Source organism: Drosophila eugracilis, unplaced genomic scaffold (assembly GCF_018153835.1).
Source record: "Drosophila eugracilis isolate 14026-0451.02 unplaced genomic scaffold, ASM1815383v1 contig_1825, whole genome shotgun sequence".
NCBI lineage: Eukaryota > Metazoa > Arthropoda > Insecta > Diptera > Drosophilidae > Drosophila > Drosophila eugracilis.
This window is the reverse complement of record NW_024572672.1, coordinates 414,566-440,283: the sequence shown is the minus strand read 5'-3', so window position 1 is coordinate 440,283 and position 25,718 is coordinate 414,566. Positions and strand designations below refer to the sequence as shown.

At 40.2% G+C, this 25,718-nt stretch overlaps 4 protein-coding genes across 28 annotated transcripts in view; 2 read left to right on the top strand and 2 right to left on the bottom strand.

Annotated features, from left to right (window-relative positions):
* Positions 1-3,679: 3,679 nt before the first annotated feature.
* On the bottom strand, positions 3,680-11,986 carry LOC108108270 (protein nervous wreck). 16 transcript variants are annotated; one of them, XM_017216242.2, is made up of 13 exons: positions 11,398-11,615; positions 10,528-10,639; positions 10,229-10,458; positions 9,631-10,158; positions 8,496-9,384; positions 8,261-8,429; positions 7,772-8,191; positions 7,591-7,647; positions 6,105-6,130; positions 5,841-5,979; positions 5,637-5,765; positions 5,191-5,570; positions 3,680-5,085 (listed from the first exon to the last, which is right to left on the bottom strand). In XM_017216242.2, the coding sequence occupies exons 2-13, from the start codon at positions 10,546-10,548 to the stop codon at positions 5,029-5,031; spliced, it is 3,045 nt and encodes a 1,014-aa protein (XP_017071731.1). In that variant the 5' UTR covers positions 10,549-10,639; positions 11,398-11,615; the 3' UTR covers positions 3,680-5,028. The 16 variants fall into 16 exon arrangements, with proteins under 16 accessions (XP_017071731.1, XP_017071725.1, XP_017071724.1 ...); XM_017216236.2 differs by adding an exon at positions 6,825-6,857 and having other exon boundaries at positions 5,191-5,979; positions 11,398-11,617; XM_017216235.2 differs by adding an exon at positions 6,825-6,857 and having other exon boundaries at positions 5,637-5,979; positions 7,772-8,429; positions 11,398-11,616.
* A 131-nt stretch (positions 11,987-12,117) lies between these two features.
* On the top strand, positions 12,118-13,650 carry LOC108108271 (vesicle transport protein USE1). The gene is made up of 3 exons (XM_017216245.1): positions 12,118-12,545; positions 12,635-12,994; positions 13,451-13,650. The coding sequence occupies exons 1-3, from the start codon at positions 12,194-12,196 to the stop codon at positions 13,492-13,494; spliced, it is 756 nt and encodes a 251-aa protein (XP_017071734.1). The 5' UTR covers positions 12,118-12,193; the 3' UTR covers positions 13,495-13,650.
* On the bottom strand, positions 13,625-14,808 carry LOC108108272 (dihydropteridine reductase). The gene is made up of 2 exons (XM_017216246.1): positions 14,471-14,808; positions 13,625-14,378 (listed from the first exon to the last, which is right to left on the bottom strand). Exons 1-2 carry the CDS (start codon positions 14,552-14,554, stop codon positions 13,755-13,757), a joined length of 708 nt encoding a protein of 235 aa, XP_017071735.1. The 5' UTR covers positions 14,555-14,808; the 3' UTR covers positions 13,625-13,754.
* Positions 14,809-14,927: 119 nt separating this feature from the next.
* Positions 14,928-25,718, top strand: part of LOC108108273 (protein boule) — a 30,998-nt gene continuing 20,207 nt past the window's right edge. Inside the window, exons 1-2 of one of the 10 annotated variants that reach the window (XM_017216252.2) lie at positions 14,928-15,073; positions 15,311-15,713. The gene's annotated coding sequence lies outside the window, so the exon portion shown is untranslated. Of the gene's footprint in view, positions 15,714-20,812; positions 21,040-22,245; positions 22,523-25,718 lie in introns of those variants that run through there. The other 9 variants (XM_017216254.2, XM_017216251.2, XM_017216250.2 and 6 more) reach the window with 9 other exon arrangements.

Here is a 25,718-nt window from a genome sequence, read left to right as displayed (position 1 = left end):
GGATTAAACATACTTACGATGCACCGTCTTAAGTTAGTCTAAACACACACACACACACAAACAGAACAGACAATGAGACACAGATACTCAAGTATATATATATACGAATATATATTTGAATTTTCGCTCAAGTTCCTCGATGAATCACAGACACAAAGAAAGTAAGAAAGAAGAAAAAATGAGTTAAGTTAATTATAACACATAATTAAAGGCAAGTGAGTTTAACTTTAAACGTAAAATAAAGAAATTAAAATACAATTTAGCACAATGGAGATAACTAAGCAAGCCATACCAAAATATCATCAATGAATTTTAATTTAGTGTTTATGATTAGTGCAAGGGCAGATCGTAAGGCTAAAGAATTTTGTACAGTTAGCTAAAGTTAAAGCTAGGACTTAGTTAAGCGCCATAATATGGCCAAAACCAATACACACACACACACAACAGAGATAATGTACATAGAGTATGGCTTAAGGCGACAAACACACACACACACACACACACAAGTATATGAGATATATATATTCATATAACGTATTTAGGCACCTACGTATATGTAGCACGAGTTTTTTATATGTAAACCAAACCAAAATTGAACCCTAATCCGAAAAAAAACAACACAATTAACTGTATATACGAAAAGTACTTATGAATGGAAAAACGACGACGAGGACGTTTGGTGGTGACCCAAAATGGATCAGCTATGGAAGCCTAGATATATCTTAAGATGAAACCTTTAAACCCTTCTTAAGGACAAAACCTAACCAATTCAGCAGAATGACTACAGAAGAGACCCCAAGGAAAATTACTTTATTAACGATCTAGACAACACACACACACAAAACACACCTAAACAGGCAAAAGATGAAACAATTAAAGAGTAAATGAGTCGTTAGTCGACTATCTGATACCCTTTAGCCACACACTCTAAAGTCTGTCTGCTTAGTCAAGGAAATCGTTGAACCATTTTATACTCTATCCGCTGGCTAAAGAGTATTCACAATCTTAACTAGGAATCTGAGCGAAATGAAAGCAATATAAGGTTTACCAAGATATATATTTATTGATTTACTGATTGATTTATTGATTTACGAAGCCAAGTGAAATGGATTTGAAGCAAACTGCAATTGATCTACCAGCCACACACATTCCCACAAAAAACAAAATAGCTATAGCACCCGAGACTCGGCAGCATAAAAGTGAAATCGGTGATAAAGAACATAAATAATATATATATATACATATATCTGCTTATATATAAAAACACTCTCACACACACACACACACACACAAACACACATATATATAGATATATTTTGTAGCTATACAAATGTCAGAAATCAATTATGTTACCGAAGACACGAAAATCAAAATGTTTACAAATGGCTAATGGTCATTCGTAAAAAAAAACAAATGCTATATAATTAATAATCCCCGTAAATGAGGTCAAATAAATTTTTGATGCGACAAGAACAACAAGAACAACAACAACAACAAATAGCTGCTCAACGGTTTCGGAGCGTATTTCCAAAGAACGTAAATTAATACAAAGCAAAAAAAGAGAAAAAAACCATTTTAGTTGTAAACAAAAGCAAAGGCGAAATAGTTGACAAACATTTTAAGAGAAAAGGTTAAAAACTTAATGGCAAATTGATGCGTTTAATTTTTCATATGGAATTTTTTACTCTACAACCTAGTTTACTATATAATTTGTGGTAAAGAGAACCCAAGAAAAATGAAAACCTTTAGTTGCCCCCATAGTGAGGACTTTTTTATATATATGAAAAAAAAAAAAGAAAAACAAATTAAGACGATGCAAGACGATGAAAATGCATATGTATGCAAGAGCATTTAGGACAACAACAAAAACAATGAGGAAAAGAAGCATTCAAGAATATAAAAAGTAATATAAAACCAAAAAAAAAAAAAAAAAAAAACGATGAAAATATGTAAAATGTTAAATTATACACACAATGAAATGTTTGAAGCATTTTTGGTGCCGCTATTTAGATGGCGACACCAACACCAACGTTTTATAAAGCAACCGAAGAGGAAAAAAAGTGGGAGAATTAAATAAGTAAATCTATATTGAGGATCGATATATACGTGCGGCGATGTAATAATTACGTATGTATGTATATGATGTATATTTAATTATATATATGATATATGTATATGTGGTGGTCTCAAGAAACAAGCAAAAACCAATGGAAATTCTAAAGTATTTAGATAAGCAAACCAACAAGTTGAGAACCCTAGCGATTAAGTTGAACCACACAGATACACAGATACACAGATACACAGATACAGAATCAGAGATACAGAAAGATACACTAAAAAGAAAAGCAGAAACCAGATCCCAGTTCATGCAGATTGCACCGAAAACGTAATTTAAAAAAAAAAACAACAGAACAGAACATTTTTAAAATGAATTCAAAGTTAATGCAAGTGAATATTTATTATTGAGAAATAGTCTATAACCCTAGGCAGCAAGACGAGATATTGATTGATTGAACCATGAATTGTTAGTATGATAAAACACAAACACACACACACTATATTCACACCACACACACACACACACACACACTTACGGTTGTACGTTGCATAATTTTAGTTTGTTAATTACAAAGCATTAGTTTTGAGAAATTATTCATTATTCGTTGAACCCTTTGCTCAAGCAAATTAAAAAAGAAAATTATGCAAAAATTTGTTATTTACATTTTAAGATTAGGGAACACCACCCCTCTCAGCACACCCTCAGTTTCCACAGCTCCCCGCAGGCCCTGGCTTTTGAAATATATATATGTATGTATATGTGTATATGATTTGTCAGCCATCAACTTACCAGGTTCAAGTCTCATACCATCGTCAAGCAGTAACAGCTATATATATATATATATAATCAGCTGATCGAGGAGGAGTGTGTCTATATAATTTTTGGTTTTATCCGTCCATCAAAAAGAGTTCCTAAATGCAATAAATGAACATGTTTTATGATTACCAGCCAGCCGGCCTGCACTCCCCATTCTAGTTCACATTGGTCTGCTGTCAATTATTTGGTTACACGAGAAAACCCATTCAGACGATTATTTCCCAGATTTCCCCCCCAAACTAAATTTCGTTTGCTCAACCCCCCCCCCAATCAGCCACAGAGATCCAGAAGAGATTAACACCCACATAAGTATATAAGCAAGCATATGTTTGAGGAGAAACCAAGAGGAATAATTTAAAACGTAATGCGTATGTAATGATTGATCACTGATCACAAATTTTGACTGTGTTAATTTCGTTATATAAAATGAAAAACAAAATTGAAAATACCAAAAAAAGAAAAAACAAAAACCAAAACCAAAAAAAACTGAAATGAGAATAATTATCTATAGCATATAAAAATAATAAAAAATAAACACACACATAACAAAAACATAATTAAAAGGGAAAATAATAAGAGATGAATGTTACAAGAAAGTAAATGATAAAAACCCAAGAAGGAACCTATATTATTAAGTTAAATACTAAAACTAAAAAGAAAAAAACAAAACATCCAAAGGGAAAAAATGCAAACCAAGAAGGAATATTATAATATTGCAATGAAGTGAATATAAATAAAGATATGTAAAAAAATTACAAAAAATTAAAATGTGTTTTAATCCATTACCAGGGAAAAACCTTTTCATTTTCTTGCTTTAAAGTGGAAATTTTATTTGTTAGTTGTTCGAACAGAAGGTCTTTCAAAACTATGACATAAAACTTTGATTAACTCACTGGGCGCGGGGGTCAAAAATTACATACAATTCAGTTTGCGGCTTACATATATATATATTCGGTTTTCATTATAGTTATCTTGTAATATCGGTTATGTGAATATGAAGTTATCCAATTGGTGAGTTTTATGAACTTTTATATTCGAGAGTATTCGCAAAACAAAGTCTCGCATTGAGTAGGCTTTTCACTAATTTCAAATATCTTCGTTCTGGCATCCAACATTAACTTAGACCATTTAACTAGACACGAAAAACATTTAACTAATTAGGCTAGTGATTTGCATACAATTACAACAATATATATCCGCCGTATCCATTCCAAAACGATCCATTCGTTATTCGGCTTCGATTAATTTACTATAATGTGCAGAGATCCTAGGACTAAGTGAAGCGAAGAACAAAAGCTATAGAACTTAAAGACCAACTGAATTGACATTTAAGTTGATTGGCTTTTGTTGTTGTTGTTGTTGTTGTTGTTGTTGGCGACAAGTTAAAGCGAATGGCTAACTTAATGCTGCTAAATCGGATACTCTAATTTACTTAGATATATATACATATTATTGCTCGTTTAGTTGTGGATGCTGCTGATATTCGAAGACCCGTGTCTGGAGTGCTACATAAGTAATTGTCTTTCAAAACGTTACAATATTCCATTTTATAATATTAATATATATATCAATGTATTCCATACGTGTCCGAGGGTATAACACATTACAAACTAACATAATTATGTATATATTTTATATAGTAATATATATCGTATGGTGGTTTTGGTTTTTCTTTTTTATTTGTTTGTTTGTTTATGAAGGCCCAGTTGATGTCTAACTATAACCCCAGAGGCAGTCAGAAGAAGTTTTCAAATGGATGTACACAATTTGAGCGCTGTACGTGAATTAGGAGAGAGGGATCCCGACCTGATATATAAGTACATATATTCTATATCCTGCTATTGTGTCGTTGTATGTTAAATCGGGCAGCCAAAATAAACTATTTTCTATTTACTTATATAGGGAAAAGTCCAATTAGTAAAACTTCCTACAATCTATTTCCGCCACCCGATCGATAAGTTGCTAGTCCGTCTGAGTCTGGCTATATATCAATATATATATATATATAATCTGTGTGTTTGGATTTGTTGGATAGGTTGTGGTGGGATGGATGGTGTCTGAGATCAAAATGCTTTCAAGTGTTGTGGGGTTTGGTTGTGGATGTGGCTGTGGTTGTGGCTGTGGCTGTGGCTGTGGTGTTCCGCTGATCCGCTCTATAACTGTCCGTGGCTATAGTCTATATAGTATATATCATGCTCATGGTCGTGTGCCTAAAAGAACAAAAGAAACAACATTGAAGTGCCGACCAAGAGGAAAAGATTGGAGCCGGAGCGCCGAATCTAAGCGTTCGACTCCTTCAGATTTTGCAAACGTGCCAATTGATTTGAGTCCAATTCCTCGGGTATGCTAGCTCGCCCACCGACCACCTGTTTGGGTGCCTCAATATCCTCCTCGCCGGTCGCACATCCTGATCCCGATTCTCCTGCTGCCTCTCCATTGACGTCCAACTCGCTGGACTGCTCCCCACCTCCTCCCCCACCTCCGCCGGATCCACCAGATCCTGCGCTACCCGCAAACGCATCATCAAAGTTGGCATCAAAGTTGGCCTCAAAGTTGGCCTCAAATCCTGATCCACCGCCTCCGCTGGAATCACCGCCCTTGGCCTTCTCGTTGAATGGATCCTCGGCATCCTGCAGGGCCGGCACATCGGCCACCGATGCTGAGTCCGTGCCCTCCGAGAAGGACTGTTGGTCCTCTGCATCACAGGATGGATACTCGGTCAGTGTAATGCTCACCACGGGCTTCACTCCTCCAGCATTACCTTCTTTGGCCGCCGAACTCTGGGTAGCCACTTTGGCCTGCGGCTTGGGCGCAATATCTGGCTTTTTGGCCACTTCCGTCGGCTGTTCCTTGGACGCCTGCTCCTCGGGCTGGGCAGCATCGCTCTCGCCTACTGGTGGGAAAGATTTATCGGCACCGTCTTCAACCATGGGGGTTGCAGCGGTAACAATTATTTGTGCCATACCTAAGTTCAGCGTGTTGGCGCCGCCCGCCGCCGCCCCCTTTTCGACCTTACTTCCAGATCCAGGAGCGGATCCACCGGGCTTGGCTAGCTGGGGCGGCGGCAACGACGGCGGCGGCTGCCCATCGTCACTGAGATCGTCCTGGAAAAAAAAGAGGTTATTAGTTATTTTGTAAAATTATAGATTATATTGTTTAATCAATAAAAAAAACTTAAAAATATATATTTAAAAAATAAAATGGATTTTTAAATATGTTAATATTTTACCTCCATGCCAGGCTCTTGGATGAGTACTGAGTATGCGTTTAAAAATAAATGAGAACATATTCATTGGCTTAGTCAACAGTCATATTTTCGGAATAATAAATCTTATAGTAATACGATTTATCGATCAAAATGTTATAGAGCGGTGAGGAGGAAACTAAAAATGGATCAAGTCAAGGCAGCCTTGGAACAAAAACTATCTAAGTACACGATTAGGTTTTTGGCAAGTATAAACTAAAATAGAAACTCAAAAAAATATAGCAAAAGTAAAGTTTTAAGATACATTTATTCGGATCGTAGGCTGACAAACATGCGGGAAGTGGAAATAGATAACTATGGTATTTTATATAAACATCTGAGATGTCCAAATTCAGTCTGATAACTACTGAACTGCATATGGAAAACTATCGGGTTATACATAAATATATACAAGTATATGGGCCTCTCTTAAATGTTGGATATACTTTATAAGTTTTTAAGATTTGGGAATATAGTTATAAAAAGTTAAGAGAAAAACCTCATACTGAACATAGATATATAGTTTCTATATACGAAGAAGAAAGTCTCGATGTATAAGTTTAACAAGAGTTAAGAGGGTTTTTTTGTCATGCTCTCAAACAGTGGAATTAGAAACAGATTTTCCTACTCTAAGAAAGTTACTGAATCAAGAAAAGTTTTTGGGGATAAGATAGTTTAGATAAAAGAGCATATTTATTAAATTACCCTTCTTGGCAGTGGTTTGGCTTTGGTTCTGGCCTTAAATGACACAAAGACACAATTACACTGAGAGAAAAACAACCAATGCAAAACGGCAATGAAAGAAAAACGTGATATTTAGAAAAATCAATAACCAATCAAAGCTTTAAATGCAATTAAATAGAAATATTAGTGCGACATACACACACATCACAGTTATATCTTCATATATAATACGTATATATATAGAGATAAAGAGAAGCTGCAAAAAGAAATAAATCGAAGATGGAGAAATAACGGTAAACACGGCACGACACTTTCTGACAAGCAGCCTAAGTATAAAACACTGTAAAAAAATCGCAGGACATTTCATCAGTTGATTTCGTCTCGGCTGCGGAGACTTGCGGAGACTTTTGGAGACGAGAGACAAAATAGCACATTAACGGAGAGAGAGAGAGTAGTGGAGAGTAGTTACAGTGATAAATGGTGGTTATTGGTGGTAATTTTGTGGTGGATTGGTGGTAGTAGTGGTGGTACAAGTGGTTAGTAGTTAGACGAGCTGCACTTTGGAGAATAGGTTTACCTCTAGAGAATATAGAAGCAGGTATAAGAGTACTTTTGATCGGAAATTTGTTTGGTTTTATCTTTTTTTTGATAGTGGAAAGCTAAAAATTAAACAAATGTTCGGTACTAGAGGAATCGATATCGAGTGACAGATATATTGTATAGTATATAAAGAGAGATAGATAGGGGAAACAATAGATCAGGCGTTAGGGAGGGACTTGGCATTTACCTGGCGGAGGCATACTCGGGGCAGCAGCGCCGTTGGGTATATAGCCGCTATCCTCATCTGTTGATCAAGTGGAAGTAAGATTATTAACTTAAATTATCTACATATCTCTAAACCGACTAGGAGATAGACTTAATATAAAAATTCAAGTTGTAAGAACAATAAAGCAGATGGAAATCCTTACCTGCTGTATCTTGGGAGCCAAACATATCCTCGGTGAGCTCCAGTTCCAGCTCGTGGGCGTATTCTGGCGGCAGTGCCGGAGCGGGAGGCAGTGCAAAGCTGGGTGCCGCGGTGGGTGGAGGGGATTCATCACCACCTTCGCTGAGCGGTTCACCCATCTCGTCGCACTCCTCGACGACCAGCGAAGGGAAGTTACCAAACTTGCCATCCAGTTCACCCTCCCACCATCCATCATCCACACCATGAGCGGTCTTAGTGATGATCTTGATCTTGTCGCCCTCCTCGAAAGTCAGCTCATCCTCGGCGGTGGCGTCGTAGTCGTACAGCGCGATGCACCATTCCACGTCCGACTTGACCCTCTTCTGGGGCGCCATGATGACCGACACCTGGTCGGGCGATTGCATCGAGTCCACCGTCTGATCTTCATTGTCAACGGTATAATCGACAGATGAGAATGAGATTTGAGAGCGCAATTGATTGCCGGAAGTACCATTAAAGGCGCTGCCCGCTGTCTCCTGGTCGATGTCCAGATAGTTGTGTGGCACGTAGCCCTCCTCGCCGCGATAGTTGCGGGCCCTCAGCCACCCATCGCCGTCACCTTCGCCAACTACCTCGAGTTGTTCATTCTCAACGATACTGAGCTCGTCGGGATTCTGGGCCTGAGGTATATAAAAAAGAAAAAGATATTATCGTGACATATTGATATAAGAATGCTACTATTTTACCGTGTAGCTGTAGAGCGCAGTGCACTTAAAGATAGCCTCCTTAGGCTCTGGGACAATCGGTTCCTCCTTGTCCTCCTCCTCCTCGGCAGCTCCCCAATTAACCTCAGTGGGATCATCCCAGCCACCAGCGCTGCTGGCCATCATAGATGAGGAAGCAGCAGCTGCCGAAGAAGCTGCTGCCGCCGATGGACGCACTTCGGGTTCATCGTCACTATCGCTAAAGGTGCGATCCCTGGAGAGTTGCTGCTCCTGCTTGGGTTTCGATTGGGCAGCTGTCTGAGTCTGGGTTTCTTCTTTATCGCTGTCATAGAAAGAATCCGAGCTGGGATTTTCTCCCTGTCCGGAGGCATCGGTGCGCATCGAAATCGAACTGGCCGAACGCGTCAGCTCCTGCACGCCCATAATCTCGGCCTCCTGCACCCACTCATCCACATTGATGCCACCATCCCGCAGACACTGCAAGCAAGCCTCCGCCTTTGTCTTCTCTGTCTCAGATCGACGGATTTGATCACGGAACTCCTCGATCTTGGTGTCCAGATCGGGTCCATTTGGATCGTTGGGGTCACTGCGCTGACCAGAATCTCGCAGCGACTGGCAAAGGGCCAACTTCTTGGCATTCTCCCGAATCGAGGCGTTCTCCTTGACCACCCTTCCGGCTAGATTCTTTGCCTCCTTGGTCAGTGTCTCGGCAGCGGATTCATGCTCCGCGGTCACCTTGCGCACTGGATCATTGTCACAAGCCTCGAAATCGTACTGGATGTGCTGCTTTAGAACGGGATAAAATAGGTAGCAGCACTGCAGATTGTATTCCCGGGTCAACTGCTGTGCCTGGTCACGGATTTTCCCAAAGCTATTCTGCGTAGCCGAGCAAGTCAGCAGCTCTGTGCGTCTGGAAATATCAAAAGGGGTTTAGATATGACCTTAATTATAAATAATAACAATACTATCTTATCAAATCGAACAGAAAGCCAAGGGAATTTCTAATAATATAGTTCCACATAACATTATCTAAAAACTATATCTAAGATTGATCCAGTTAACTTTTTGTATACATATCTTATAGTTTCCTAAAAAAAGCTACCTTTATCAGTGGCGCCTAACATTATCAGAGTGACCAAAGATCCCCTAAGCTTACCCCATTAGCATCAGGTACTCGGCGACTCGCTCGAAGACATAGTTCTCCATGGTGGTCATCGTGGTCTGCAGATCGACGGTGAAGTAACGATTCTGATGGGCGTTGGCAGCTGCCAAACTAAGTACGTAATCATTTCTGGCGCCCGAAGACTTCTCCTCGAGCAACTCCTTGCGAGATGTGACCCGGGCACTGTTCTTCTGCAGCGAAGTGATTGATTGAAAGAAGGAGCCCTTCTTTTTCTTTAACTTCTCCTCGATATCGCGAGCTTTATCCCGGACATCGTGAGCACAATGCTCTTCGTCAAAGTATGATTTCTTGGTTTTGTCCACATCGCCCACACTCAAGTGGAGTTCTTTCTGTACATTGACAATTCCGGATAGCGACCGCTTAGCTATGGCCAACTTATAGTCACGGAGTACCTTAGCCTCGTCAGCGATTTGCTGTTGGAATACCTCTATAGCGGCCAATCGAGCTCGAGCCAGCTTCTCGTTCTCCTCGAGCACCGTGCGCCAAACGCTCCACATATTCCTGTATACAAATTAAAGGATTTGTAGTAGTTAAAATATAATGGTCAGTCGAAAACAAAACTTATACCCACCATCGCTCCTCCATTCCGTCCATCTTAATATCCGGTATATTGGGTATCTTCTTGTTGAGATACTGCGACGAGATCTTCAGAAGCGACTCGCTGTAAGACTTCTCGACAGCTGAGCGCTTGATGGTGAACTGCCGGATATCCTCCAACAGGTCGCACTCATGCTGATTCTTCAGCTGCAGCTTGGCCACCTGCTCCGTGTGCAAATTCTTGAGGAATTTCACATAGTTTCCCTGCATGATTACAGGATATACAATTATTGAGGATCTAAATGGTAAAACTAGTATTTTTTCAAGCTTTACCTTACGCGGCGGCGGCTGCATCTTGGGGATTTTTCTACTGCAATCGGGTCACTCTACGATTTGGTTTTTCTATTCAATTCCCGTTAAAATGGCCTTACATTACCTCTAGCAACTGTAAAAATTAATATGATATGATAATAATATGATGATATTTCAAATATATCAATGTATTTCGACTTTTAAACTATTTCAAGTTTTAAGTAAGAAAAACAAAAAATATAAATATTGTGTTTCATACCAATTTTATAAGATTTCAAGTTTAAGTAGAAAATCTCTTTTATATGGTTTTCGTGATTTATTTGTTTTCAAATTATATGGATTTCTTTTGTTCTTAACAAATGACCATTATCAAAAATAGATAAGATAAATAAGCTCAAATTGTATATGGAATTATGTGCATATAAAATATATTCATGTTATTTTTGTCTGTGTAACTGGGTGGCAAATATAGGTGGTTGTATGTTTCTTAAGCCGTTAATGGATTCGGTACGCAGCAACGGTTCTCAAAACTTATGTAACGAAAATGCAATGAAAACACTGGTATAGAAACTTAAAGGAAAACAAGGGTTTTTCTTCAAGCTTAAACTGATACTATTTTTAGCTGGAACTTTTTCACTACAGCAGCCCACGCAGCAGCCCCCTTTTTCGGGTATATCGTATCGATTTCTCAGTCCCCAGATTAGCTTATTTTTTTTTAGTTGCTCTAACACTACGGAATTTAAAACACTGGGCTAACACTTTTCTTGGACATGGTCCGGAGTGGATTTTGGTTTTTCAGCTGGATTAGTACTTTTAATGGGAACCTTATCGCTGGGTTTTTCAATTAAAATTTTGTGGACTTTTTCTGGGCAGCTAAAATCCGTTGCTTACTTATCGATTTCGATTTTCACGACGTTTTGTGAGGGGACTTTTCAACATGCACCGTTAACTGCTGCTGCGCAGGAAGAGAGCCTCGAAGAGAGCGGCGAGAATAAAGCTGAGAGAAAGCCGAGGTATGAGAGAGAATGTAGCCGCGTTTCATTCATGGCCTCAAGTGCCGTTAACACACGCGTCCCAAAGGGGTTGGTTTTTTTGTTTTTAGCTCCGTCAGCTGCTTGATAACACACCTCAAGTGTAACGGCACTTTAAAGGAATTCAAAATAAAAACTAACGAAAATACCACCTTGAAATCGACTCCCGTACGTTCTTGACACCTGGCGTACGACGACTACTTCTAAAAATATGCCTTTGCATAGGCATGGTAATACACATATGCTGGGCCTATCAAAAAAGTTTTAATTGATAACTTCAGATATTGGCAGACACTTTTGATAAGATTTTATGCTGGCTCCGAAAAGTATGTTTCGAAAATTTTGACACGTTAACTCAAAGAAAAGATAAATTGTCATATATCACAAGACTATTTATTGTTCTTTATCCTGACTATTTAATAATTATTACAGGGTAACTGACGAAAAATTTTCCAAAAAGCGAGTTTATTAACATTTGTCATATAAATTAGTTAACTTAACAAAAAATTTGTCATCACTATTCATGATTAGATATCGATAGTTTACTATCGCCAGACGAATAAGACCATATGATGACTATCAAATAGTGTTGTTTTTGGTATTTTAAATACCTTTAGGAATTTGTACTTTGTTGTTTTCATGTTTTCCCCTCGAAAATGGCCACGAAGCTAAATGTAAATATCCGGACCCTTTTGATTAACTGCGAGGGTCTCGCGGAAAACGAGCAAAACTTCTGGAGGCTACAGAAGTTCCTTAAGTCCCTGGACACAATGATCGCCGACCTGGAGGCCATGGACGATCCGCAGAGTGCTACACGTATACCGGGCTATAGGGAGCGTCTAAAGGCCCTGAAAATATCCACGGGCTTTACAGAAACCGCCAGCTCCACATCAAATACTCCTTTACAATCCGCATCTTGCAGCGAAACTGGGGAGAATGCACTGAAAGAAATGAGGCAGCTGCAAAACACCAAACATCACAACGAACTTCGAAAGCAGCTACTGCAGGGTGATCCTTTACTTTCACTGAATTGTTTTTATTGGAAATATTATTTATATATTGTTATTCAATTTATCCATTTATATCCGTACTGTTAGATGGTGATGCCGTGCGAAGGCGTCGAGGAGTGGATGAGTCCTCTTCCAGCCCCTCTGGTTCTGGAACCGTACAAGGAACTTCTAGCGAAAATATGAATGAGGCTGCCAAGTATTATACGAATGCTCAGGAGAAGATCACGGAACACATGCTATCGCTGACTCGGAATCTAAAGGAACAAACGCAGACTGCCAATAAAATTATACGCCGGGATACGGAGGTCGTATCCCGTTCCACCGGAATGGCTGATCGCAATCTTAATTCCCTAGCAAAAGAGGCTGATAAACTGGAGCAACATTCGAAAAAAGCCTACAAGTGCTGGCTCTGGCTTATGATTGTCTTTGTAATTGTCACGTTTATAGGTGAGTCATGTGGCTTAGTGTTAAATTAGTCTAAGATCCCCCAAAGAAATTCCCCGAGAGCTATTTTTGGTAAATTAAACTAAGTAGAGCTACTGGTGCCAACTTTTAGCTTTTAAATGGTTCGCTATATTTTCTAGATCCGTTTAGAAATACAACTTTTCCAATATGATATTAGAAATTTCTAGCTTGGTTACTAAAAGTATAAATATTCATAATAAAAGAACCAAACTTGATCACTTTGATTTACATAAATGACTCTTAATTAGATTATTTTATTTAAAAATAAAACAGTATGAGGAAAACACGGAGAGACTTGTATACATCAGGTCATTTAACTGAAGTAAACAAGTTTTCCGTAAGTCAGTTTAGAATTAAATTGCTTAAACTGGATCGATTTATTGCATTCGGATTTTGCTTAATCATACTAATGAGTTTATTCTCCTTTTCGATTTACAGGCATGGTGTTATTCATGAAGATAATGAAAAAGAAGAAGACTTAGGAACTATCTGCAAGCTGAACTGCAAATCAAACTAAAAGATTGTACTCTAGACAAGATTTAAACGATCGTTCCGCTCCCGAGTTCAAAAGGTTATCCCCACAGCTCCCCAAATCGTGTAAACAGAACCACATTAAACGATCGAAAGCCGCCCAGCGATTTATTTATGAATAGTTTATGTACAAGCGAAAGCATTTAGATTATGTTTTTTGAGCATATGTGTTCCGTCAATAAGTTTATCCATATTCCTCCTATCTCTAAGTCTATTCGGCGGCTATGAGCTCTGTAACGCCATTCTTAGTTATTAGCTGCAGCAGAGATCCAGTTTTGGGCCTCTCCTGAGCCTGAGTCCACTTCAGGAAGAGTCCAGCCACTTCAGTGAGAGAAGTCCAGGTGCCGAAGTCCGCATCAGGCATCCATTTACGGTTCATGGGTGTATCTAGGGTTACGGGAAGGATGGACACAGCCAGGGAACCAGCTGGCAGACCGGATTTCTCACCGCCCAGCGATCGGGTGAGCTGATGAACAGCTGCCTTGGCCATTCCATAGCCAATCATGCCAGGAGTTCCTTCCAGAGCGGGCTTAGCACCGGTTAGGGCAAGAAGTCCACCTTCTTTGAGATGCTGAGCTGCCACAGCTGCGGATATCGCAGACGTCCAGACGCTCTGCTTCCACATGAGATCGGCATTCTTGGCCAGATCCTTTTTGGCATTACCACCTGCCCAGCCGCCAGCAACGCAGATCACAGCATCCAGTTTTGCGCCGGCAAGGGATTCGCCCACCTTGGAGACCACTGTTTCCTCCTGTTCCGACCATGCAGCATCGCGTGGCACAACGATGCTGACATCGGCCTTCTCGTTCTCTGTCAGGTCGATGCTGCCAACCCACTGGATGGAATTATGCAGGTGAAGGTCGCAACCGGAGAAAACAATAGTTAATGAGGCATTTTAATTGTACATTTAAGTGAAAGGTAACTCACATAATTGTTGGCTTTAAAGTGATCGACACAGGCCGAGCCCAAGGCTCCCTTGCCGCCGTAAATAACAACTCGACCTGCGGACATAATGCGTGCTGCCAGTTTTGAAGCTTGGAATAAACTGAAATGCGAAAAACACGAGAATTTCGACTTTGGTGAGTCAAAATCGAGCGGGAGCTTTGAACGCAGCTGGGGGTTTTTAACCGCGAGACCAGTTCTACCGGTAATTATCGGGAGAATAAATTTCAAGTAAAGTTTAAGCTTGAGCTTCGGATTTTAGCTTTTTTGTTTGCTTCGGAAAATTCAGCAGCAACAAGTGGAAAATCAATAAGATGGGCAAACCAAGCAAAACAAGGTCACACTGACAACAAAAGGCGTTATGTTAGTATATTTTCTGGTATCCAACAGCTGATCCCCGACATTTTCCTTCTCACTCTCGCGGTGCTTGTCGTTGCTCTTTTTTGAAAAGGGAAATGCGTGAAATTCGTGCGCCGCATTTCCACCAGACCAGAGTTACGCGCCGTAGCTGTGTTTTTCACTCAGTCCCACCAGTCACCGTCGCGTTACGTCACGAGAGCAGTTGTAGGTGTTATATATCGTTAAACGGTAAATATTTGAAGGAAATTGTCTTGACCAGGAGTTTTGCATTTTCCCGCTGAATTTTTCTTGTACACGCAACTAAAATAAGAAATAATTGGGAAAACGAAAACACATGTGTTGGTCTCTGTCCCAGTGTTTTGGTTGTTTTCGTCTGCCCAAGTAGACGGCGCGTAGTTTTTCACTTTGACAGAAGGTCTCCTTTTCGGTTATCGCCTCACACTCATTTCTAATTGTGATTCGTAGGAAGTAAGTTCTCTAGTGCAAAATATATTCAAATAAAATAGTTATAAATCGGAACACAACAAAAAAATACAAGTAAACACCACCAAAATATTGAAAAATTAGAAGAAAAAAATTACAACTACCAAGAGAATATCAACCATAAACTCGCCATCCCATCGTCTTTGGTCTTCTTGTTCTTGTTAAACGTCCGTTGGAACCACGCATCGTGATTGAATAATAGATCTGGAGATTGTATATCTATGATAAACGTATACGAGAGATATAGATGATACGTAACTGCTGCAACTATAACTGTAAACGGTGTCCTCTCACGTAAAAAGAAGAAACGTAACGCACAGCCTGCGAACGTATGCAACGTATTGGAATCAATCTGGGAAATCTCCACGGAGGACGCAAACTAACGGTGAGTTTTTACTTCGAAAGAGAGAGAGAGAGAGATAGAGAGGCAGGGGAAACATTGGGGAATGTGTCACTTGCAGGGAAAATGAAAAATGCCAGGCGAAAATTCTTGGCCATGCAACTCGTTTCGCCCGCTCTCCCTCTTCCGCGCGCATATTTGTCGATGTGTGTGTGTTTATGCAGCGGAAAACGTGTATTCTTGAGAAAAACCAGAAAATCGAAACCCGGAATTGGGTCAGTGTGTCATTCGCTCCATCCCGCTCCCACCGATTCCAATTCCGATTCCGATTCGAGCTGCTGGTCTGGCTAAAAACTCTGGCTAAAACGTGTTTCGTGCTTAGTCAATTTGTTCTTTTTTTTTTTATCTAGTCGCAGCTGCCTCTGCTCCAGTCGCTGCCTCTAACTCTGCCTCAGTCGACGTCGCTGCTTGGCCACTTGACTAAAGCGGCCTAAACAGCATCGCCTCCAGAATGCCTAAAAAACAAAACAACAACCACTTCTATTGCACGTGTGCGAGCGAGACTGTGGCGGAAGGTGGAAAGGAGACAGAGTGTCTGATTGTCACCCGCGCGACCAACTTAAATACCCTGTTCTTAGGTTGGGGATGTGATAGAGTGATCTTAAGATGGGGATTTAAGAGTACTTAATATATATTTAACTTTAAATCTTTAGGATTTAGTGATCAATTGATTTGTAGTTCAACAGTTACTATCTAGCTATCGGATCGTTAGTTTATCGGTTACTCTCCATAGCTATGTCACATCTCTAGTTTCCTTAGAATCTCATATTTTGGGTTTATGCATTAAAAGTTAAAACTTCTCGCTAGCAATTCTCACTTTTTAATATATGTGGCTTTGCTTAAGATAGTTTTTCAGTAACGTCTACCGAGTATCTCCGAGTCGATAGCTTATCTTTTATAATGGAAAAATGATATATGGCTCGCTCTCTAGAGGCTCTCTCTGTGTAGTTTTTCGGCCACTCGCTTCACTTGATCTTGCACTCGGATTTCGACCGAGGTGCAGTTGACAGCGCTGCTGGCGGCGACTGAGACGGCGGCGTTTTTACCTTGAGCACGCCTGCACTTGTCACAGCCCCTCCCCCTTTTAGAGCCCACCTCCCCACCGCCAAACCATTTGCGTTTTGAACTTCTGAAAAAGCCAACACACCTTTCGAAATTGTAGCCACTTTTTATACATAATTCGGTTTCTTTTGCCTCTGGGCAGCGGCATTTTTTTTTTTATATTTCTAATGTTTGCTAATAAAATTATTACGACTTGGCCGACAGCGGCTGCTAATGCGTTTTAAGGTCGCCGACGTCGTCGGCTGACTGCTCTTGTTGATTTTGACCCAATAAAAAATGATGATGATGCCCCCGCTTACATTTCCCGGTCCATTTAACGTGTGTCCATTGCGCCAGGATCCGATTTGATTTATTCCAAAGTTATTTATTATACAACCAGGCGCAAAACAAAACAAACAACATCAAATGGGGGGGAATCGAAAGAGAATGGCAGACAGCTGGTGCTCATTTTCCGGGATGCGAAAAAAAGGGATAACATTGGGAAAGCCCACAGGGAGAAAATCTTAGAAATGAAAGTTAAATAAACGAAAATAAACGAAAAATACTTAATATTATGGAATTTAATGAAGTTTTACAGTCAAACTAATCTTAAGTTTCAAACAATCTTATCAAAATTTTCTTTGTATTTACTTATACATATTTACTATCATATCATAGATTCTATGACGTATTAAATATTTCTTTTGTTTACAATTATCTTCCTAAAATTGTTTATTAAACTTAAAAAGAAAAGAAAAAAATCAAGATAAAATATTGCCTTTGTTTGCTAGATAAATGAAGAAGAAATCCCTAGAGGAATTTTCTAGGCAAGGTAAAAATGACTGAAAATGGATATCCAAATACAACTCCCCAGATAATCCATCGTTACATCATAACCATAGCGAATTCATGACTAATGGCTGATAATTTTTCTCTCTGTGGGGAATATGGCGGGGTAGGATAGGGATAACAACGCGGAAGAGGCTCCATTATAGGTTGCTGGTTTACTAGTTAACTGGGCCCAAACCGGGCGGGGGTAAGAAAGGGAAAGGTGGAGAAAGACAGCGAGAGAGAAAGAGAGAGAGAGAGAGACAGGGAAAGGAAATGACAGGGGGTTGTGACACTGACAGTGGAGCGCACCTTCGTCATCGTCAAGCATTCGGGCTGTATAAGAGCAATAAATAATGCACACGAAGAGCAGTGATGAGAGCCAAAGATATAGCTAGATATCGGTGGGGAGATTCGAGAGAGAAATTTTAGAGAGTTTGAGAGAGAGACTAGCTCTGGGGGGTTGCTTGTGTTTGATTTTTGCACTTAAGAGCGCAAAAAGTGGCTTTGATTTTCCGCTTGCCCTTTTCTCACGGAGTTTGGGGCATGCCAGCTTTGACGGCCGCTTTGACCAACCCTCTGAAGGGAATTCCCAACTTGCCTCATTAAATTGATAAAGTTAAGTATACGTAATTTAATTTGATTTTCGTTGGACACAAACTCAACTGAATTCGATATTACTGATATCAACATTTTATGGCAGCTATTTTCCATGAAAATGATTATTTTTAACTTTAATACTTCTAAGTAGGTCACGAAACTATTTAAATGTAATGAGTTTTAGACATTTTTCTAGTAAAACATTTGACTTTTGAAACTTTTCCTTGATAAGAAAGTCATTTTTAAAATTGAAGTTTTCGCCTTCTGAAACAAAAACCTTTAGTTAGATCTGCTTTTTATATTTAAAGATAAAATATAGTCAGCTATTTGTCCATTAAATTACAAAGAATACATTTTAGCATTAACAAAATACTTTACAAAATACATTTTTGGCGACATTTTATAAATGCAATAAACACTTACAAAATCCAATTTTTTTTGGCATAGACATTTTCATACAATTTTTTTCTAGTGCATATATGTTTCCCAGAGAGCATCCACTCAAAATATTTCCTTTTCTTTGGCAACATTGTTGTTGGCAGTGGGTGAGTGGGTGGAAAAGTGGGTGTTGCGTGGGCAGTAGTCCCACATTTGCATGTTCCCAACGCGGCACACATTTTCTCGGTTCTCTGCGCGTCTCTCTCTCTGTTTTTTTTTTTCTGTTACTCTCTCTCTGGATGCCCGAGTATATAGCCCAAGTTCCAATTGGGATAGGGATGCGAAGGCTATAGTGCTAACCTATATAATTTTTTGTTCCGTTTCTAACAACAAGCACATCCTCCTTCTGACCAAAAAAGGAAGGAAATCAAAACCTCTGGCAGTTGAAGGTTCTTTTGTTTTTTTTTTCATACAAATTTTAAAGCAGTTGCTGATTTTTATATATTTTTTTTCCAACGATTGCGACAACGACGACGTTGACTGAGGGCCAGAGGCAGAGGCTGAGGCAGAGTCAGAGCAGCGCAGCAGCAGCAGCATTTTGCTTTGCTTCTGGCTTTGAATTTAATGTTAAGTATACGCATCAGTGAACTCAATTTAATTATCATGATTGTTTTGCCCGCTGTCTTTGCTTTCGCTGGGCTTTGCCGTTGATGAAATTCAAATTTTCCAACTTCACAAACAGACGCTCTCGCATTCACAGAGCAATTTTCCAACGTGTTTTCCGTTTTTTATTTTTTTTAACAGCTTATGTAAGTGAAACGCTGAGAGCTGATAAAAAAAAATGAAAAAAAAAAAAGTGCTAGCTAGCTAGCTGGCTGGCTGACTGGCTGGCCATAATTACGAGCTTTAGATTCGCTTGCCCTTCGCCCATTTTTTATCAGTGGCGTTATTTATGCGTCCTCCCACAATGACAAAAGTTTTGGTGTGGAGTGTGGGGGGAGCGTTTTTTGATAGACAACAATTGTTGAGCATTTGAAGTGCAGCGTAGCGCAAAGAGAACTCAAAAGTGGAAAAAATCTACTGGAAAAACAAACTGAACTGACACCGGACTGACTGACTGACTGCCGTTCGTTCTCGTCGTAGCCAAAAACCCAAACGAAAAGCAATTAAGTTGCCTCGGATCATTGCACAATAAGTAAAGAATCAAAAAACTCGAAACATAACTGTGTTTGCCCGCCCAGCCAAAACCGTTGACGTCTCGGCCAGCGTCGCTGCCAGCGCTGCACACTGCTTTCGGGCCCATATAAATAACAATAGGGCCAGTTTGTTTGTCGGCCAGAACAGAACACAGCAGAACCCAACGAATACGGTTAATTAGTCTAGAGAGGTAGAGCTAAAAAATGGAGGTGTCACTGACCACGCCTCAGTGGCCTGGAAATTAAATAAAGGCCCGGATTAGCCCATAGAAGTAGCTACCAAATTTCAGTTTTATGGGTTAAATTAATTTCACTTCCGTATATAAACCTTATCGCAGTTGGTTTTCGGTACCAATATATAGCAATTTCATTGAGTTCTTGATTGTAATTAACCATTTTTAGAATGAAGAGTACTTCGTTGATAGTATATAGGTTAATAACGAGTCCAATCTTCAAATAAGTTCGAACCAAAATCAATAGAAAGTACTTAGTTCTTTCCGAATGCATGTGCCGCTTTGTTTCCAGTTGGATTTGTGCCTCCCAGCGTTTTCGTATTGGCATTTTGCCGATGCAAGCACACAGTTCCAATCAGATAATCGCAACCTTAACCGTTATTAGATCACTGTACAGCTGCGTCGTAGTCGCTGTCTCTTTCTTTGAGCAGCAACAACTCTAATCGGAATGGGAGATTGTGTGATTGAGAGAGAGCGGGTTGTGGTGGTTAGCAGTGGGTGGTGTGGTGGGCGGTGTACAGTGGGAGGTGTATTTAATAAATAGGCCAAATATGTAATATTGCTAAAATGTGTTTATTGTAATCTTTTTCACGCACACACACACACACACAAACACACCAACACACTTGAAACAACGCACGTGCATCAGTGCATCCCTCGACATTTCGCTCAAGAAGAGAGCAAGCGCGGCAACAAAGAGAGCCGAGAGAATTAGTTACGCTCTCTTCGCTGCCGCTGCCGCTGTCGCTGCCTGCGTCAACGTCAACTGCGCAGCTGGGGGCCCCCAAATGGGGAAACTATATTCGTTCGACTTTGAGTCGTTGTTCTACCGTCGCTGAGATTGCAACACTTCTCGATTTCGGGTTTTCGGTTCGTAATCCACAAAATAACAGAACACCGTCGTTGCCGCCGCTCTCCGCTATTTTTCGGCCAAAATAAAAAAAACTCTCGCGTCGCACGTAAAGTAAAAAAAGTAAAAAAAAAAAGAGTTCTACATTCTATAACCGACGTGTGTATGTGAGTGTGTGTGTATGTGTATGTGTGCCAGTTTTTCATGCGTTTTCAGCGGCTGCAACAACAATTAACAACAATAACGACAACAAACAGTTACCACATCGCCTTCCCTCTCTTTCTGCCCAGCACTCTCTTTATCCCTCTCCTTCTCTAGCGTTTATGGCATATATTTTTAAACTGCGTTTTTTTCGCCAAAAAACCCATAAAAAAATATAAAAACACAAAACAAAAAAGAGGGGAAAAAACTAAAAAGTCAGATTTTTAAGTGCTTGGCCGCGGACAAAAGTCAACGACTACTATTTTGGCCCGAAACAAGGCAAAAAGTGGATGTGTTAGCCACAATAAAAGTTATATATATAGCCTAACACTATATATGCGTACATATGTTCATGTGTTTGTGGAAAATCGTGTGAGAACGTACTTGATTTTGGGCTCACAGGCGGCAGTTTGTATTTTTCGCCAGAAAAACATATTATTATGGCCAGAAGGAGAGTTGTTGGCCAGAAGGGAGAATATATTCTTTTTATGCGTGACATATTCGGGTTGTTCTTGTTGTTGTTTATTGTTATTGTTGTTATTTTTACTGCTGTGTGTTGTTTTGGCCAAGAATTTTTTGTGTATACCAAAGCGTGGGCCAAATTCGCCCACTTCCGCTTTCTCCTTGGCATTCCCTACCCTTTCTTTCCTGTTCCCTTTATAATCTCCTCCTTTTCCTGGCCCTTTTCCCTTTTACCACCTTCAAAAAAAAAAAAAAAAAAAAAAATAGTCACAACCATATCAACGAATTTCTCTCGCTCGTTTTCTACCTCCTACTCCGATAACATCCGTCCGCCCCCTTACATTTTCCACCCACACACCCCTTTGCCATTTTTTCCGCCCCCAAGCCTCGTGCTCTGCCTTTTTCGCACACGTTGCGTATACGTAATGGCCATAAACAACAACAGAAACGACGGCAGTAGCAGCAGCAGCAGCAGCCGCACTAGCATAGTTACAACAACCCTTCGCCGCCCACTGCCACCCCTTCGGCCACTACAATTTTCCCCCAATTCACATATATATACGGCAGAGAAAGCTAGAGAATTTGTTTATTCAAATTTTTCCTGGTTGGCCTTTTTGACTGCCATTTGATGAGTGGCTAAACGATGGACCAAACAAAAACCACTTCCCACCCACCCAGAAATACCCATGAAACCTAAATCTAACCCAAAAATTGTATTTGCCTTGCAGTCGAGAGAGGAGTAAAATCATCGAAAAAGTGATAAAAACCTAATTATTATGCAAAATAATTGTTGAAATATTAGAGCGAAAACGTTCCGCAACAAAACAGGTGCTAATTTATATCTTTAAAGATCCAATTGTTAAGTTTGAACAACAACAACAAAAACAAAAACAAAAAGTGAAATAGGAAAACCATCACAACGAGCGGAAAGTTTTAAACTTGATTTTTGTTGTGTCTTCTGGCTGCGCCACAAGAGGAAAACAACAGAGAAGAGAAGAAAAAAAGGTAAAATATATATTTTTAGTTGCATTCTGTGATGAAATGAAATGCTCTTCGGGAAATCAAAAAGTCGCATAAAGAACTGTGAAAAATGCCAACCGTTTCGAAATAACCCACGCGGCGGATTTCACTCGCGAGCAGCATCTTTAGACAAATCTAATAAGTTGTTGAGAGCGGGGGGGGAAAAAACAGGGAAAGCAGAGCGACAACGACGACAAAGGAAAAATAAAACAGAATTGAACCAATGGGAAGTGTCGCCTGGGGATAGAGACTTTTCCTCACATATTTAACTTAGAGGGTGCCCGCCGCCACACCATCGACCGATTGATTTGTGAACGAACAAAACATCTCAATTGGGTATGCTAAAGGAATGTCTTCGAAATTAAATCTGAGTGACAGCGGGAAATTTCTTTAGGCATTGAGAACTTTTGAATTTAAAAAGTAACTCAATAAGAAAGGGATCTGAAAAGAAGTAGCTTTAGTACAAACTAATATTAGTTAGCTTAAAAATGGTTTTAAAAACCTCTTTTCCAAGATAAATGAAACCCAGTTGGGTGCCTTTGGTATTATCACTAAAAGATACTTTAGATGCTTCTCTCCCTTGGCAATCATAAATTGAAAAGATGTGAATATTAATTCCATTTCTTATTATTATCAACTTATTATTAGTTCGCTGTGTAGATTTCAAATTAGATACGCTGTTAGGCGACATTTTTGGAATAGCAAACCGTTGCCGGGGTCTCGGGGGAATTTCATTCGGCGATCCAGGCCTTCCAGCCCTCAGGCACTGCTTTAAGCTTTCAATGCCCGTAATTCTTGTTTTGGCAGTCCGCCGCCTGCCTGCCTTTTCGGCTTACATAAATATAAATAAGTATTCCCTCTGGCTGGCATTCTGACTTCCATATCATCCGTGCTTCGTGCTGCTCCCAGCTTTCTGTTTCCTACTCCGCCCTGCTCCCAGTTTCCATCGCCAAAGTAACCATCTCGCGAGTTTCCCTGTCACGGGGCCTAACACTGGGACACCCTGTACATAAATCTAAAATTATAATGCGCTCCGCTCTTCAATATTCATTTTCACCCGTCGACCCCCGCCGTTGTCCCTGCTTTTCCGCTCTTACTTTTTTCTTATTTTTTCTGTCGCCTAGGCTACAAGTGAATCCTCCTCGAGAGATTTTTCTTTATAAGCAACAGCGACGCACACGCATGCCAAAAGAGCTAAAGTACTTTTGTCTATATAGTATGTTTTCATTTAATTTTCTCGCTTAAGATACAAAAATGGCGAAAAGTCTTTTGCTTTTCAGCCATCATATTGGCGACAGCTGTTTAAAGGACGGGGGGGGAAGAGAGAAGGCGGGCGGCGACACGCCCCTTTGTGACGGCGGCTGCCGTTGGCAATAAAAATATATAATATGCCCGCCAGGCTCGGTTATCGAAACGATTCGCTGGGATATAGCTACTATAGCTAGCTGGCTGGTTGGAAAAACTTGGCTAGCAGCCTGGAAACTCGTAAACGAAGTCAAAGTTCAAGTCTAAAGAATGAAAGGGGGGGATGGGTGACGGCGACCAAGCAGCGGGGGGCGTGTGTGTATATGTGGCTTTTCGGGTGGTGGTGGGTTAAGGCCATAAAGAAAATCTGTGTCAAAAGGAAACAAGGCGAGGAAATGCCTTTAAGCTTTGACTTTTCACGAATCAAACTAATCCCCACGCTATGCGTGAAGCCATCTTTTGCCTACACAATGGAAAAACCATCAAAAGATTTTCCGACATTTCAGCTTTTTGAGATCTAAGAAAGATATGTGTGTATTAGTGTAGATGGCTGCCTAGGATTGGAAATGAGAAATAGTTTCCCCTTCCCTTTTCTCTCTCTGTACTGCCCAGATTTTAGTGTCCACATTTTGGGTCTGAGTTTGGGTTCGATGCGTTAGCCCACATGCAAAATGGTCACCAAACGGTAACCAAACTTGCACTCTACCGTGGCGCTGACCATTTGGACCGCAACGCAGAGGCACAGAGACGCAGCCACAAAATCAGAATACAGGCTAGGCGGAGAGATTCAGATACAAATGTATATGTGTGTGTGTGTGTGTGTATATATAGGGGCCGTGTTGAGATACAGCTATACAACAGACACACCCACCTGAATAATCTATATGCTAAGAGGGCCGAGAAGGAGGAAGGCCGCCCCATGTGTGTGGGTCAACTGCGTGCGGTGCGGCTTTTATGGCCGCCATTTCGTATGGGATTTGAAAAGTGTGGCCATAAATAGAACCGGACTGCTGCACGCACTGCTCCCAATTTTCCGTTCTCTTCACATCGCCGGGTCTCTAACAGAGCAATTATTTTAGCTTTTTTGCATATGCTGCTGCTCCGGGGTTCGAAATCACTGGAGCTGCATTGAAGCGAGTCGTCGACAGTCGTGGGCCAAGTCAACTTCTCCCCCCATTCATTCATTCATTCATCTAACGAGCTTGTTTTTTTTTTACAACTATTCCGTTTCCACGCTTCATTCATGCATTCAAACAAAAAGTTAATATTAGTTATCTGCATATTTTCACGGTTCTCAAATCGTTTGAGCTGCCCACCAGCGGATGCACACACCAATACTTAGATATAGTCAGATTCAGATAGTATAGATGCAGATACAGATACAAATACAAATACAGATACAAATACATATACAGATGCATAATGCATATGGAAATTGAGTTTGCGCCACCTGACAAAAGTTTCCACTTGGCTAATGTGAGAACTTTGCGGGCTCCAGAGCACAATTTGCCATCGATTCCATGGACAAAGTTTCAATTTCCAAACTGCTTGTAGAAGTTTCAGTTTCAGTCTGGGTGGGTTATCATTGATTGAGTAAACGATAGTTAAATAGAGGTCAAATCTACCCAGTTTAGTTATCAATTTACCTATATTAATATTCTGTCCTACCTCTCCAGGAGATAATTTATCTTAATGTTTAGCATTTTATTTAACGATCAAACATCCATTAAATAATAATTGGAATTTAAAGTAGGGGAGGAAAAGTGATTAAGAAAGATTTGTTTACCCTTCATTTCATTGGCTCATTCAGTGAATGGGTTTCCTGCGCTCTCTCTCTGAAAAGGCTAATTGGGTGTTTCGTTTATTTTGTTTACAACTTTTGATGATATTAGGCAGCTGCTAATCGAGTGAATTTTCACGCTGTTCGAAATGATGA

What these genes read in the sequence shown, in the direction of transcription:
- LOC108108270 (XM_017216233.2), bottom strand. Translation starts at nt 10,548, where the DNA reads ATGCAGCCGCCGCCGCGTAAG. An exon ending in CTGCGCTCTACAGCTACACG is followed by an intron (nt 8,430 to 8,495) that starts GTAAAATAGTAG and finishes TATATACCTCAG; the next exon opens with GCCCAGAATCCCGACGAGCT. An exon ending in AATTGGACTCAAATCAATTG is followed by an intron (nt 5,086 to 5,190) that starts GCACGTTTGCAA and finishes TTGTTCTTTTAG; the next exon opens with GCACACGACCATGAGCATGA.
- LOC108108271 (XM_017216245.1), top strand. Translation starts at nt 12,194, where the DNA reads ATGGCCACGAAGCTAAATGTAAATATCCGGACCCTTTTGATTAACTGC. An exon ending in TCGAAAGCAGCTACTGCAGG is followed by an intron (nt 12,546 to 12,634) that starts GTGATCCTTTAC and finishes CCGTACTGTTAG; the next exon opens with ATGGTGATGCCGTGCGAAGG. An exon ending in TGTAATTGTCACGTTTATAG is followed by an intron (nt 12,995 to 13,450) that starts GTGAGTCATGTG and finishes TTCGATTTACAG; the next exon opens with GCATGGTGTTATTCATGAAG.
- LOC108108272 (XM_017216246.1), bottom strand. Translation starts at nt 14,554, where the DNA reads ATGTCCGCAGGTCGAGTTGTTATTTACGGCGGCAAGGGAGCCTTGGGC. An exon ending in ACTTTAAAGCCAACAATTAT is followed by an intron (nt 14,379 to 14,470) that starts GTGAGTTACCTT and finishes AATTCCATCCAG; the next exon opens with TGGGTTGGCAGCATCGACCT.